This window comes from Hippopotamus amphibius, chromosome 2, assembly GCF_030028045.1.
Source record: "Hippopotamus amphibius kiboko isolate mHipAmp2 chromosome 2, mHipAmp2.hap2, whole genome shotgun sequence".
Lineage (NCBI taxonomy): Eukaryota > Metazoa > Chordata > Mammalia > Artiodactyla > Hippopotamidae > Hippopotamus > Hippopotamus amphibius.
Genome location: NC_080187.1, coordinates 229,882,243 through 229,896,078, shown reverse-complemented (window position 1 = coordinate 229,896,078; position 13,836 = coordinate 229,882,243). Strand labels below are relative to the sequence as shown.

At 45.6% G+C, this 13,836-nt stretch overlaps 1 protein-coding gene across 2 annotated transcripts; it reads right to left on the bottom strand.

Moving 5' to 3' along the window:
- Positions 1-475: 475 nt before the first annotated feature.
- PTGER2 (prostaglandin E receptor 2) lies at positions 476-13,620 on the bottom strand. 2 transcript variants are annotated; one of them, XM_057724207.1, is made up of 2 exons: positions 12,724-13,620; positions 476-4,043 (listed from the first exon to the last, which is right to left on the bottom strand). In XM_057724207.1, exons 1-2 carry the CDS (start codon positions 13,546-13,548, stop codon positions 3,810-3,812), a joined length of 1,059 nt encoding a protein of 352 aa, XP_057580190.1. In that variant the 5' UTR covers positions 13,549-13,620; the 3' UTR covers positions 476-3,809. The 2 variants fall into 2 exon arrangements, with proteins under 2 accessions (XP_057580190.1, XP_057580191.1); XM_057724208.1 differs by lacking the exon at positions 476-4,043 and adding an exon at positions 10,974-12,329.
- Positions 13,621-13,836: the final 216 nt, after the last annotated feature.

Genomic DNA, 13,836 nt, shown 5'->3' with positions numbered 1-13,836 from the left:
CCGTATTTTCAATCTCTTTGTGCTGGATTTCCTCCTCTGCCCCTCTGAGTCTACTCTCCACCTGTGCTGTGGTCTTCATCACGCAGGCTCCCCTTCCTCTCTGGGTTACGGTTGGGTTTGGCCAACGGGAGCAACAGGCAGAAGAGCAGAAAGACCTTCCAGGAAGGTAGTCCCCTCCCTCCCTCCCTTGGTTCCAGCTTAAGGTCACAGCTTCTGCTGGGTGGGACACAGCTTTCACTGCTCCTCCCTTGTCCTTTCAGGCCTGGGAGTGGTGACAGCTTCCAAGGGCTCTTCCATCATCCCTTATTGATTCCCTTAACTCTGCCCCTCCCTCTGTAAATATTCCTTTCAGTCAACAGTCCTCAATGACCCTTTGGAATGTGCCCGCTCTTTCTGCTGGAATCATCACCCATCTGTTTGACGTGGCATATTTTGAAAAATGAAACACAGGGATCACAGAATTAAACCACCCAAATGGACCTTTAATAGTACATATAGGAAATACAAAAATATAATTCAAGAAAATTTACTTACAATAAAAATCACAAAAGCTACCCGAAAAAAAAGTAACTTTCTGAAACAAAAAGTAATGCCCGATACGTGGCCTTGTTCCCATGCATGAGTTAGACGATAGCTTCTGTGAGTTGCTAAAATGACATTTATCTCCATGGTGTATATTTCAGGTGATCAAATGCTTTGTAAATTAAAAAAAAATCGATGATGCTGTTAGTATAACGATTATAGGTATGTTTTAAATGTGCAATTAGAGAGGAATTCCAACAGAGCTGTGTTTGACGAAGGCAGAAGACTGCTGTCATGAGCAGGCACTGCACATATAAATTATCGTTTGCAGGGAAGACTGTCTCTCTGTGAATGACTCAAGCAGGGCTCTTCCCACATTCAGAAAGCCATTATTTTTGGCTTCAACCATTAGATGTGGCTAAGTGAAGTAAACAAACCTCTACTTGAGTGTGAGCTAACTGTCGTCCCCTGCCTTTCAAAGTCATCAGCTTCTAAACTTGAACGTGTTGCTTTTTCTTGGTTCAAAGCAGAGCTGACGTTGCATCAGCAGGAGGGCAACCCGTCTGTCAAAGTGCACTGACGTGAGCAGGCAGGGGACCAACACCGGAACTGAGTTACCCTGGCAACGTGGTGATGTGCACGGGCGTCGTCCGCCACCTGCCCAGGGCTCGCGGTCTCTGCCAGCCAGGCAGCTTGGGACTGGCGCTGTTTCTAGAGCCTTGGTCTGTCTCCAGGTCGCCGTGGGTCCAGACCACTTTGAGAGTCAGGTCTTCTGGAGGCTTTCTATAGTTTCTAAGCAAACTCAGGCCCTGTCAGCATCTTTGGAGATTCAAGGACACAGTTTAGTACCAGAATTTCCCAGTTTTCTCTTGGGAGAGATGACCTGGGCCACAGGGAACCATCCAGGAACAATTCAGCTCAGAACAGACTGCTCTGGCCCACCCCATTTGCGGACACCTAAAGTCAGGGCTGGCATGCTGAGTTGAATATCCACTCCAGTTTCTTTCTCCCTTTTCATTCCACTGACTGCCAGGGGCAAAGAATAAAACCTAGGTCTTTTTTCATCACAATCCAGTTCTCTGATATACTAGGCTAAGTTCTGTTTAAATAAGTTTTTATTTTACTTGATAATGAGTCAGTAAACTTAAACAGTTATGTCTGATGTGATGTGATGTTTTGAATATTTAAAAGTTAAAAAAAATTTACATTTCCTGCATAAGTAATTTTTTCTACTACCTTGAAATGTCCGTAAATAGTAACCTGTTTACTATTACATAGGATTTTAACTTTCGATTCCTTCTATGTAAATATCAGTGCAGATGAAATAACAGGATTTAGTCATTTAAACCCAGTGCAAGGAACAGGAGAAAACTAGGAAACAGAGCTCTGGAAAGTTATCAGTTCTTAAATGGCTTAGACTCGTATTTTGGGACCACAGAGTGGATAATTCTGTCCCATTAGTGGTATTATGTCCAAGTTTGTGTTTTTGTTTTTAAGTTCTCAGGCATTATTCGAGAATTTGGGGGGTTGGTGAGGTAGAGTGAATGACGGTACTTAACATTTTCATTTGGAGGGAAAAGAAGTCATCTGATAAAGGAAATTAATCTTCCAGATTCGAAGTAACTTTATAATTTTATGTTTGGGAATTACCCATGAGCCTAATTAGTCCTATTTAGAACAATTTCTTAACTCTAGAATGCTTGGTGGACAGGGAAGATTTATTTACATGTCCAGATTTTAGCTAAGTTAAACTTTGTCTGGTTTGTTTAAATTAGTAGGAAAGCAAACCATTCATTTATTCTTTTTAAAATAAGGGCTGATCTGACATAGATTGTATAAAAACACACTAATTTCTAGATTGTTTGGCAATCGCTCCCAAGTGATCATCTAGTCTGATAACTACGTATAGGAAACAGTTTTGCGTAAGCAACTCAATGAGACTTTGGAAAAAACTAACATTCTTTTTTTTTTTTTTTTTTTATTACAGCTATGCTGTAATAACACTCACTGCAAAAAAATAAGGTGTCCACTATTTTGAAGATCATGCTATAAGGGAAAAAAATCCTCTAAGTACTGTATCGAATATTTCAAAATCTAATTTGCAATGCAACCACACTTTAAAAACCTGCCAAATTAAATAAAAAATTTCCACTTTTATCTCATTTCAAAAATTATTATATCTATACTAATGATAAATTATTATTTGGGGGAAATGCATCACACTATTCTATTTTCAATTTTTTTATAGTTTGTTTTCGTAACATTTCAGATGAGTTTACACTGTAAATAAGATATGATTAAACAGTGCAAATTCACTGAAATATTTTGATGCCACGTTTATATGATGCCAAACATTTAGATTTAGAAATACATTAAGATATGACTCACGGTTGCATGATTTCTTACACAGTATGAGTCAAGCCATGTTTCCCAGATAAAAATACAGACAGCTGAATTTTGCTACAACACAACCATCCTGTAAAGTAGATGCAAGTCAGGGCCTCAACATCAGCATTGAAAGAGTTCCAGTGTATTCTGAAGAACTGACCAGATTTCTCAGGTTTTGATCCTAATATGTGTCTGCAGACACAGCCACATACACCCTTCCCTAGAAACAGAATTAAGAGTATTCATCAGAATTACCTCTCTTAATAGCCTACTATTTATTGTTGAGAGTAAAAGTCCTAGTCTTTTGATTACTATTAGCACGACAGACGTTATCAAATAAGTAACCTGATGCTCTGACACACAGCTTCTTATGGATAATGAAAAAGCTGACATTAACCAACCACGCCTACTCGTCTATGACTAATGCTGTCGTGATAAGAGAGTACTTCCACCTACACAAACATACAGTACAAAGTAACTACGATTTTCAAACTCATCCACTTCCTACACTGTATGTTTATAATGGTACTAGCCTAGATGATTAAAACAGAAAACGCAGTAACTATTTAGGATTTTAAACAGATTACAAAACTACATCCTTTCTCATTCCACGGAAAAGCTTAAATCAAAAGGCACTGGATCTTAAATGCAGTTGGTTGTTCCTCTAAAGCCCATGGAACATGCTCCTTGAGGGTAGGCTTTATAGATCCGTCCGACACCTTCCACAAAGTGCCTTGTCGGCACGTCTGTAGCCCAAACCACGGCTGAAATGTTTGTCTACTGTTTTGTCAGGGTAACTTCATTGTGTTTATAAACTAACTTTTTTGCATTTCTCCAAGAAACCATTTCAAAATGATCTTCCAAATGCTGGCTGACTAAGTGCTTCTTAACTGCCATCCTCAAACGTCAGCATATTTATCGGCGTTTGACTGTATAGAACAGGAAGTTTGTGTTGCATCTTGTGTTCTTAATGAAACCCGACAACAGAGGACTGAACGCATTAGTCTCAGAACAGGAGGCCTCAGGATTACAAAGACCCAAGGGTCAATTATTGAATTAATTGATAAAAATCGAAGCGCTTGGAGGTCCCACTTTTGTTTCTTGGAAGAGGTTTCATTCATATAGGCAAAAATCTGTAAGAAGCAAAAGGGGAAGAGGATGTTAGTTTCCCATGGTAGCAGTGGATAGGCTTCGGCCTATGTAACTTCTTAAGACTGAAAAGCAAAATGTGCTCTGTGTGTGGTCTGCTGGCCAGAGGGAGGCAGCAAAATCTCACTGCTCTCCCACATGTTTACGTCCTGCTGGACACTCGGGAACATCCCTACTGTCTCCTTTTGACAGATGAGGAAGTGAGTTATTAACCACATGTTGCATTTACTTCCAATCACTGAATCCGGCTTCCTGACTACAATTCAGTGAGAGGGGCACACCACAGGGCCTGTGTTCTGGCCACTGGGCTGCCTGGGTTTGAATCCTGGCTCCATAAACAGCTTTGGGACCATAGGTAAGAAAACGAACCTCTTTGTGGCTCTGTTTCTACCTCTTTAAAGTGGGTGATCATCACAGTATCTATTCTTGCGGTCACTGGGAGGATGACGGGAAGTCATCTGGGTTGGCTACCGAAAGCGGTGCTCACATAGTAAGTAAGTGCCCCACAGCATCACTCCTTATTATCCTCATGTTACCAGTGACAAAACCGCGGTGCAGAGAAGGTAAGGGACTTGCTCAAGTTCCCGGGGCTGGTGAGTGGCCGACTCAGGACACAAATTCCAAGTCTCTGGACACCAGAACAGCAGCATTCCCTGTGTGCCACGTCCAGGTTGCCTGTGTTAGACCAAAGGTCTTCAGAGCAAAGTCTGAAACGCTGGAAAAATGACACATCTTTACATGCTGGCCCGTGTTCTCAAAGTGGTTCACCAGCTCTCATCTGATTTCTTAGATATTTAGGGCGCAACACAACTTTTTGGTCCGATTGCAGAGAATGGACAAGTACACGCTTGATAGAGACCAAACATTTCCACATAGCTTATAGCCAAGACAGAAATGTGTAAATCTCACCCAGGCATTTGAAGCCAGTTCTTCATAGAGCTCCTGGGACTTTCTTACCAATGGCAGCTGGTGAATTAGAGAGCCATTCCTTCTTTCCTCCACTCCCCCTTGCCAGAAGGAGGAATGGTTTGTATCCTTTCCCCCTGGTACTTACCCTGCAGGCATCTGGCCACTGGATATACAAAGCAAACTGCAGGGAGGGAGAAGTGCAGTCATCTTCGGGTTGCTTATATTAGGACGATATCGGGAAGGTTTGGCAGCCATAGGTGTTTATGCCAGAGAGTCTTGGCTTAAGGGAATGGAGAAGAGTCTTGGCAGATGAGTGAAGGAAAAAAAAGAGAACTGCTGGATGTCCCTGAGCACACAGAGCAGAGGAAAGCTAGGTGCGGATATGCAACGGAACAACACTTTTCTTAGCTAAACTATCTTGGATGCGAAATTTACAGTACTTATATGGTGTATTTAAGGAGCGACTTTGGAGTTTAGGAATTCAGGGTAACAATGTACGTCAACCCAACTGGTTAAAATATGTTAGTCACTACACATACGCAACTGAGCGTTCTGCTGTAGAAAAAGTCTGTAGCTGAGTTTAGATCTAATTTTGCCAAAGAATGTAATACTGGATTGTCCAGTGGGCCGTGTAGAGAGGGTTCAGCAAAAATGAGTCAGGTTTTCAGTGGAGAATGACCCAAACCATAGTTCCTGATCTCTTTAGAGTGTGACACACCAGTGAGAAGTGAAAAATGATTTTAGAGGATGAAGCAATTCTGTACTGTTTCCTTTCCTGTTCATTCACTATGCTGAGTAATTTTTAGAAATGCTTAAAATTTGCATTTTAGGAGGCAGGCAGTATGTTGTAGAAGAGAATTTCCTCTTTTACTCTTGGAAAACAGACATGCTTCAGAGACCCCTGAATTTCCTAGTGTACGTTTTGTCTTCTCCTACCTCTCCATTTTTTTTTCCCCTTTGGTTCTTGGCTCTTGCCTAGGATTCACCATTTTTGGTCTTGTGGACCCCGGGTTTTTTTCTTTTTAATGTAAATGATACATAGCATAAAATTTACCATTTTAACCATTTTCAAATGTCATCACATTGTTGTGCAACTATATTGTTTGTATTTTTATTTTCTATCTATTATGATGTTTTGACATCATAAAAACTTTCTGGCTGGGCAGAGATCTCCCATTCCAGGGCTGGCCAATCCTTAGAGGTAGCCAAGGGCTCACCCAGGAGCAACTGTTTGATATGCAAACTAACCAATCCAGGGCTCCTCTCTCGGGCTCTGCACCCCAGGAGGCAGTATTCCTCTGCTTCAATCATTCCAGGGCCTGGTACCAGGCAACGAGGGGCTACTTATATAGCTTAGAGCCTGCTGAAATGCTTCCGAATAGCCAGTCCTAAACCGGTTACCCCACCCTGCCTCAGAAACTCTGGCAAAGGCCACGGCCCAGGCTCTCCCAAGCTCCGGCCCCTTCTGCCTCCTGACTTGCCCTGGTACTTCCCCATGTGGCCCTGCATGACACGCTGTGCTTCCTGTTTCTCAGACCCGTGAATGTGATAAACTGTGCTTCCCAGAGCATCTCCTGTCTCCTCCTGTGGCCTCACGAGACTGACCATCACATAAAAGAACAGGGAAAGGCAACCATCCCCACCACCCATCTCCAGAGCTTTTCTCATCCTCCTAAACTGAAACTTTGTGTTCATTAAACACTAACTCCTCATTCCCCTCTCCCGCCCGTGGATCCTGGATTTTAATTAAAGGTGGACACAATGAGTGGAAGTCAATTAATAAAGTTTCACTGATATTCCGGACTTCAGCTTCAGAGGCTGGGAGAATTTATACACGTTTTTGCACCTACTACTAATAAATTTGCTATTAGAAAAATACCAAGGACCAATGTAATTAGTGAATTACAGCCTAGTGAATTTTAATGCCTCAGGGCAGACTCTATAGGCTTTGCTAAGGGTCCAGCGCTTGTTGTGACGGCTGCAAAGTGGCACAGGTGAAAATTCGTATTCTTTTAATGAGTCTTCCATAGAATCCTCACAGCCTCCGTGGAAAACGTCACCTTTGCACCGACCTGGCACTGTTTCAGTTGCTTTTCCACCTTTACTGCAACTACATAGTGGTCACATTTAGAGAACATGAGAAATTTATTTGGCTGTGCGCTGAAATCACCTGAGGATCACTAAAAATACTCTGATGGGAAAAAATTAAAAAATAAATGAAAATACACTAATGGCTTGCCCCCTGAGACGGATTGGGTCTGAGCTGTAACACAGGTGTCAGAGCTTTTAAAGCCCCCCAGGTGATTCTAACATGAAGGCAAAGTTGAGAGCCACGGCTTTAGACCCTTACCCAACACCTGAAATAGTTTAAAATTATTCATTTATCATACTTAAAAGCAAAAGACCCACTCAGGCCAATTAAACAAATGACGCGGAGCTTCCAGAATTCAGTTCCTCGTCCTTAGTATACAATGATTTTCTTTGGAAACTGAATCCGATGGAAAGAGCAGCTAATCTGTCCTGAATACCTGTGTGCCAGGCGTGGTCCTAAGCAGTCTGTGTCTCGTTGTGTTTCATCTTTACACAAATCTGTAAAATGTTATCACTCCCATTTTAGTCAAGAGGAGAGCAAGGCGCAGACAATTAGTTACCTTGCCCCAAATCACACCGCAGGTAAGCAGGGAAGCCACGCAGTCACAGTGGTGGGACCCAGACTTCCCTCTCAGCCACTCCACACCCTGCCGTCATCTGCATAGAACGTCTGCGATGGAAAGTCGCACGTGAAATTCACCACGGGCCGATCACGGGTTCGTAGGAGACTTTTTTTCAAATGTGTCGCAAAGATTTATGGGCATTACGGCTCCTGTTTATAGATTTTAAAACCATGGCTATATCTAAGTAGCTACTGGGCTTTCTTCGGGGCTTTTCTTTTCTCTGCGCTTTCCACAGCTAAATGGCAGGCCGTGACGACCGCCGTGACCAAGGGTGTAGACACAACGCGCCACTTCTCTTTAGGGAAAAGGACAACAGTTCTTGCTGTCTACATTTTTAAAACTCAGTGTAATTATGTCATTATTCACAACCACCATTTCATAATATCAAATGGCAAAGGAAAAGGTGTCAAGTGAAAACACTCATATAGAACTCTCTCTTAAAAAGTAAGGTGTGTTAAAACGCTTTCAACAATCCCCAAACACATTACTGATGATACAGGAATGATCCAGGGCCTTCCAGGAGCACATGGATATTAATTCAAAATATCGCCAGGCAGAGTTCACAGTGCTTATGCACAGAGATTTCTGAATTTCTCTTTCATCACTACTAGAATTGTGATATTGTGCATGTATGTAATCGACAAATTTCAAATCAGTTTTACAACCCCCATTCATGTTACATTTTACATAAAGAGTACCAGGAATGAATGGGAAACTCTGGTACTGTTTACTTGAGTTTGTTGTGTATTCTGAAGATCAGATTTCCACTAATCAGATTTACCTAGAGATTATAGCCCTAAAGAATTTCTAAAGATGAAGACATTTTTAGCATGAGTCAATGGTTCACTCTTGAAATTTTAGAACTGAATAAAATGCGGAAGCACTTTATCCTAATGGCATGTGGAGAACAGTTTAAAATGACCAGAGGCTATTCACAATTATTAGTAAAGCAGTGAGAAAGTGGTTAGATATGGGTTGTAAATTAAGAGACAAACAGTATTTGAGTCAAGAATGGAGGTCTGATATATTTCTTGAGACCTATTTCATTTCAGGAAGAAAGTTTCTATTTGTCTCTGTGAAATGATAACAACATCTGATTAATATGAGGAATTTGTTAATTTATAGACCATTCCTTTAGTGAATAAACAGTTTGGAATATGTTGTTGGTCCCGTGGCATAATTTTATATTGGATAGCCAAAATAATGCTTTTTTAAAAAATCAGTTAAGATATGTTCTGTACCAACAGAAAATTTCATGTGAGGGGTAATTTCTTTTTTTTGTTGTTGTCAGTTTTTGGATTGCATTTTATTGCCATGATTATTTCTTAATTTAGACCAGCATTTACACTAGCCGATCTTCTAGACTCTCAGACTCAGCATTTTAATGCATAGGCCTGTGCAGGAGAAAAAAGAAACTGTACCTTTGGCCCCAGCTCAGGCCCCTTGATCTGATATGGAGAAAAAGGTCTTTGCCATTGTATTTTTAAAGCTAAAAGTTGAAATTCCGGATATTTATAACCTCTTCACAATTGTCTTATAAATCTTGGATTAATCTTCTCATATGCTACCTCTGAAATGAGTACTTTCTTTCCAAGACTATTGTGGTTAAAAGCATAGGCTCTGTGCTTAAACTGCCTGGCTTTGAATCCTGGCTCCAACACTCACTAGCTGTGGGACCCAGGATAAGTTATTTGCCCCATTTATAAAATGGGAATAAAAATGCTACCTATTTGACAGATGGTTGTGAAGATAATGGGTTAATGTATGTAGAAATTAGCACTCAAAAGTGTTAGCCGTTTTGATGTTGATAATAATAACATTTGAAGTTGAACCTGACTTCATTACAGTGTGCTGGGCATTTTACGTTTTGAATTTTACTTAAACTTTGGAAGTCCTAGGCTGGCATCTTTGGAGGAAGCAGTAATTGTAACTCGCCCACACCTTTGGACCATGACTGACGTTAATAGTTCAGGCTTCCTCAATTCCGCACTCCCCTCTTCTCATTCCGGGAGTGCTGAGTCGGCTGGCGTCCCACTGGGTACACAGCTGTCCCACTTTAAGGGCCACAGAAAGCAGCTCTGTTATCCCAAGGAAGAAAGAGGCAGAGACACGGAGGATCGCTAGTATTTTCTGGGACACAGGAAGAAAATTAGTTGGACTAGCTCATAAATAATTATTTTACATTGATTACATTTTGCATTGATAATATTTTGAATATACTGGGTTAAATAAAATATATAAATTAATAATGAGTTTTATCTGTTTCTTTTTACTTTTTGTTATGTGGCTACTAGAAAATTGGAAATTCCTATATGGGTCACGCATTTGTGGTCACACTGTATTTCTATTGGGCTATGTGTGCTCTCTTAGAAGAACAGGAGAATTCCTGAAGGCAACCAGAAGCCTTTGCCTTTTCTACCAGAGCCCTGGTTAGGATATGTGGAAACGATTCCTGCCTCGGGTGGGAGATTGGTGTAGGCCATTTCTCACGGCAATTTTAGTGTGGGCCAAGTAGAACAAAAGGACATGGGGGAAATCACACCCCAGGGACACATGCCAAACATTCTGAAAAGCAGAGTGTAATGCGCCATTCAGTAGCCTTGAGTTTTGAATTGTCAGATAAGCCTTCCAAGAAATAACTTAATTCTGGATAGTGTAGCATTTCATAACACAAAGTGCCATGTAAATGAAAGAGACTAAAAAGTACCAATACTCTATCGATAAAATTAGTCAATGGTCAATGTAAATTTCCTCATTAAGAGACGACCTGATACTTCCCATTTAAGGTACAGTTCAAATATCTGTGTTGCGCCTACTGGGTTATCTGCAGTTCACCCGGAAAACCTGTCATGTTGGCCCCCGAAGCAAGAAGTCAGCATGGCTAACTGTCTAGATTATAGTCACACTAGGCATTTGTCCTGCTCTTTGAGTATCTTTGCCATGCATACATGCAGAAGAGACCTTAGATAATACTTGCTGGTACTGTCGATGCCAAGGAATGGCTTGAAGGAGCTAAAGCCCCTCATAATCTTTATCTGCCCCCGCAAAGCCATGAACACAGCTCAAATGAAAACACAGATTCAAAGCAAACTTCCTACGCCCCCACCCCTTCGAAGCGGACTTGCAGCGCTTCCATTTGGCAACTCAGGAGGTGCCCCTGGCTTAACAGTAAATAAAAAGAGAGTGAGTGTGAGTGTTTGTGTATCTGAAAAGTCAACATATGGCAATGATGGAATTCTCATGATAAAAGGCAAATTGACTTGAAAACGGGAACTTGTTTGAAATCACGGCCTTTATTTAAAAAAATACACTTTATGCAGTGGCTCAGTCCTGATCAAAAAGGAGACCTTTTCCTCCTGCTCTCCTCCTCAAAGGGAAGAGACAGCAGTCCTTTTCACAAGCGTGTGGTCACCTCTGAGCCTGTTCCCAAGCTATTTAAGTAGCTGGGGTTGGAGGGCAGTTTTATATGTACACACTCACAAATGATACGGAAAACTCTAAGGACTGACATCCTCATTTCAGTCCAAACAGGTACCCCCGGTTCAGAAATAGTTTATGTCTCCCAAGTTAAATGCTAAGTTGTTTAGTGGAACTTGAAATGCTCTCTCTCACAGACAGATGTTCTGCATCCTAGTCCCGACCCCCAAAAGTTAACTTAGCCCCTACTGCAGTTCTACCAGTAAAACAAAACCAACTTGGGGGAGCCATGTTGGGTCCCACCTCGTCGCATTCCTGTTGCAAGCTCTCCGGCTCAGGGTGAACGGGAGACGCAGCCTCCCACCGTCCTACTCAATTTTATAAAAGGGCATCTTTTACATACTCCATCTCATTCCTCTCAAAGCGTAACTTTATTGATTCAGACCAGCTTCTACCCTGATAAGAGGATGGAGCAGAAGTGTGAGGACAGTGGAGACCAGGGAGGAGAAAACACAGGTAACAAAGGGAGTTCATGGCGGGGGGGGTCATATCCAGGCTTTTAGGGTCCTGTGTCCTTTCCCACCCCTAAGGATGAGTTTATGAAGATAATCAAAAGCAGTGATGGAGGAGGGAAGCAGGATAAAGTTACTTCTTCAGCGTCTACAGGTCACACCTGCCAATGACAGGCATCGTCTGTCTCTTTCTTTTCTCCAGGACTGTGGCAGGTGAGAATCACTGCCAACTGTCTATTCCCCGCAGGGTCAGTCTTGTGCTCCTGAAGGTTAGGAAGCAGAGCTGCTAAAGCTCTAAGTTCTCATTTCTCTGTAAGAGGCCAGCATATGCTGGGATACACCCCAGGCGCTGCTACCCACGTTACACTTCAGGCGGCTCAGACTCACAGCATCGGGGAACGAACGGCTCAGGTCGCCCCCAACCAGGCAGCATCCAGCCCAGAACCTAGGCAGGGGGTTTCTCCAAGCAGCCAGCCTTCCCTCTAACTATCATTAGAAAAATATTATGAATCTTCATGGCAACAAAGACTTATACTCCCAGTATGTCATTTGGGTAACCTATAAACTAGGCTTTGTTGAACTTTTAAGACAGCGACCGCTCTGGACTTCTGCCACACGGACCCTTCTCGCTTGGGACGGTTCTCAATGGCAGCGGCAATGCTACGGGTTGGGCATCCCATTTTGCTCTGGGAGACACAGAGGGCAGAGCCTGGCGCGCCTGGGGGAAGACGGGAGGGAAAGGACAGCTCGGGGAACGCAGGCTGTAACTGCCCGCCATCCAAAGGCGGAAGGGGCCGCTTCTTCCTCAGGTACGAAGCCAGACCGGCCTTGCCCAGAGGCTGCGGGTTCCCGGGGGCTGGGCGGAGGGCCGAGGCTGGCTCTCAGGGCGCTGCGCTGCTGTGTGAGCCACGCCAGCACAGAGACGCCCGTCTGATGGGGTCAGGGAAGGAGGAGGCGCGGCAAAGGTAAGCAAAGGAGCGGGCAAGTCTACAGACCTTTTTTTACAAGTTGCAGAAATCTGCGTGGTGATGGAAAGTGCGGGAGGAAGAGTGCGGGAGGGGGAGGGGGCTGCCCGGAGCTCGGCTGCGGAGGCGAAGAAGCCAGGGACTCACCGTGAAAGGCAAGGAGCAGACGGCGAAGGTGATGGTCATGATGGCCAGGAGAATGAGGTGGTCCGTCTCCTCCGCCATGGACACCCTCTCGCCTCTCCGGGGGCCGCCGCCCAGGGAGGGTCCACAGCGGCTCCTGCGGGCCCGGCGCTGCATGCGGGCCAGGCTGAGGATGACGCTGAAGTTGCAGGCGAGCACGGCCACGATCAGCAGCAGCAGCAGGGAGGCGTAGAGCCGCAGGTAGGCGGTCTGCTCGTGCCCGATGAAGCACCACGTGCCCGGGCAGTACTGCGCGTAGCGCTGGCGGCCCAGCAGCGGCACGGAGCAGAGCAGCAGGGAGGCCGCGTAGACGGCGGGCAGCACGGCCAGGCCCCCGCGGCGCGTGAGCCGGCGCTGGTAGAAGTAGGGGTGCCCGAGCGCCAGGCAGCGCTCCAGGGCCATGGCGAAGAGCATCAGCATGGTGGCCAGGCTGAAGAAGGTCATGGAGAAGGCGAAGTAGGTGCACGCGCGCCTCTGCGGCGCCAGGGCCACCAGCGTCTGGTTCCGCGCGTAGGACGCCAGCACCACGGGGCTGATGAGGCAGGTCCCGAGCAGGTCGGTGAACACCAGCTCCGTCACCAGCACGTGGAACAGCGAGATGGGGCTCCCGCGGCGCGCGCCGCGCCCCGGCTCCCCGCGCCAGCGGCGCGCCAGCAGCGCCAGCGCCGCCAGGTTCCCCAGCACCCCGGCCGAGAACATCGCGGCGCTGATGGCCGGGCTCTCGCCCGCCGACAGCCGCTGCTGCGCGTCGCAGGCCTCCAGCCGCGAGTCGCTGGAGGTGTTGCCCATGGCGCGGCGCCGGCGGGAGCGGCCGCCCTGCTCTCCGCGGGCCGCCACCTGGCGCGAGCGGGGTCTGCGCGCGGCGGGGCGCCGGGCGCCGCGGGCAAAGGGGAGGGACCCAAGGCCGGGGCCCGCGGCCGGCCCCCAGCGCGCGGGGGGCGGGCTCGGCGCCCGGCCGAGCGGCCCGGCATCCGTGCGGCGCTGCGGGCTCCGCGGCGGACCCGCGCCCCGGGGGCCGCCGTCCGCGGGGTCGGGGGGTGCGGGGAGGGGGCCCGGGGGGAGGGGGGTGGGGCCGGG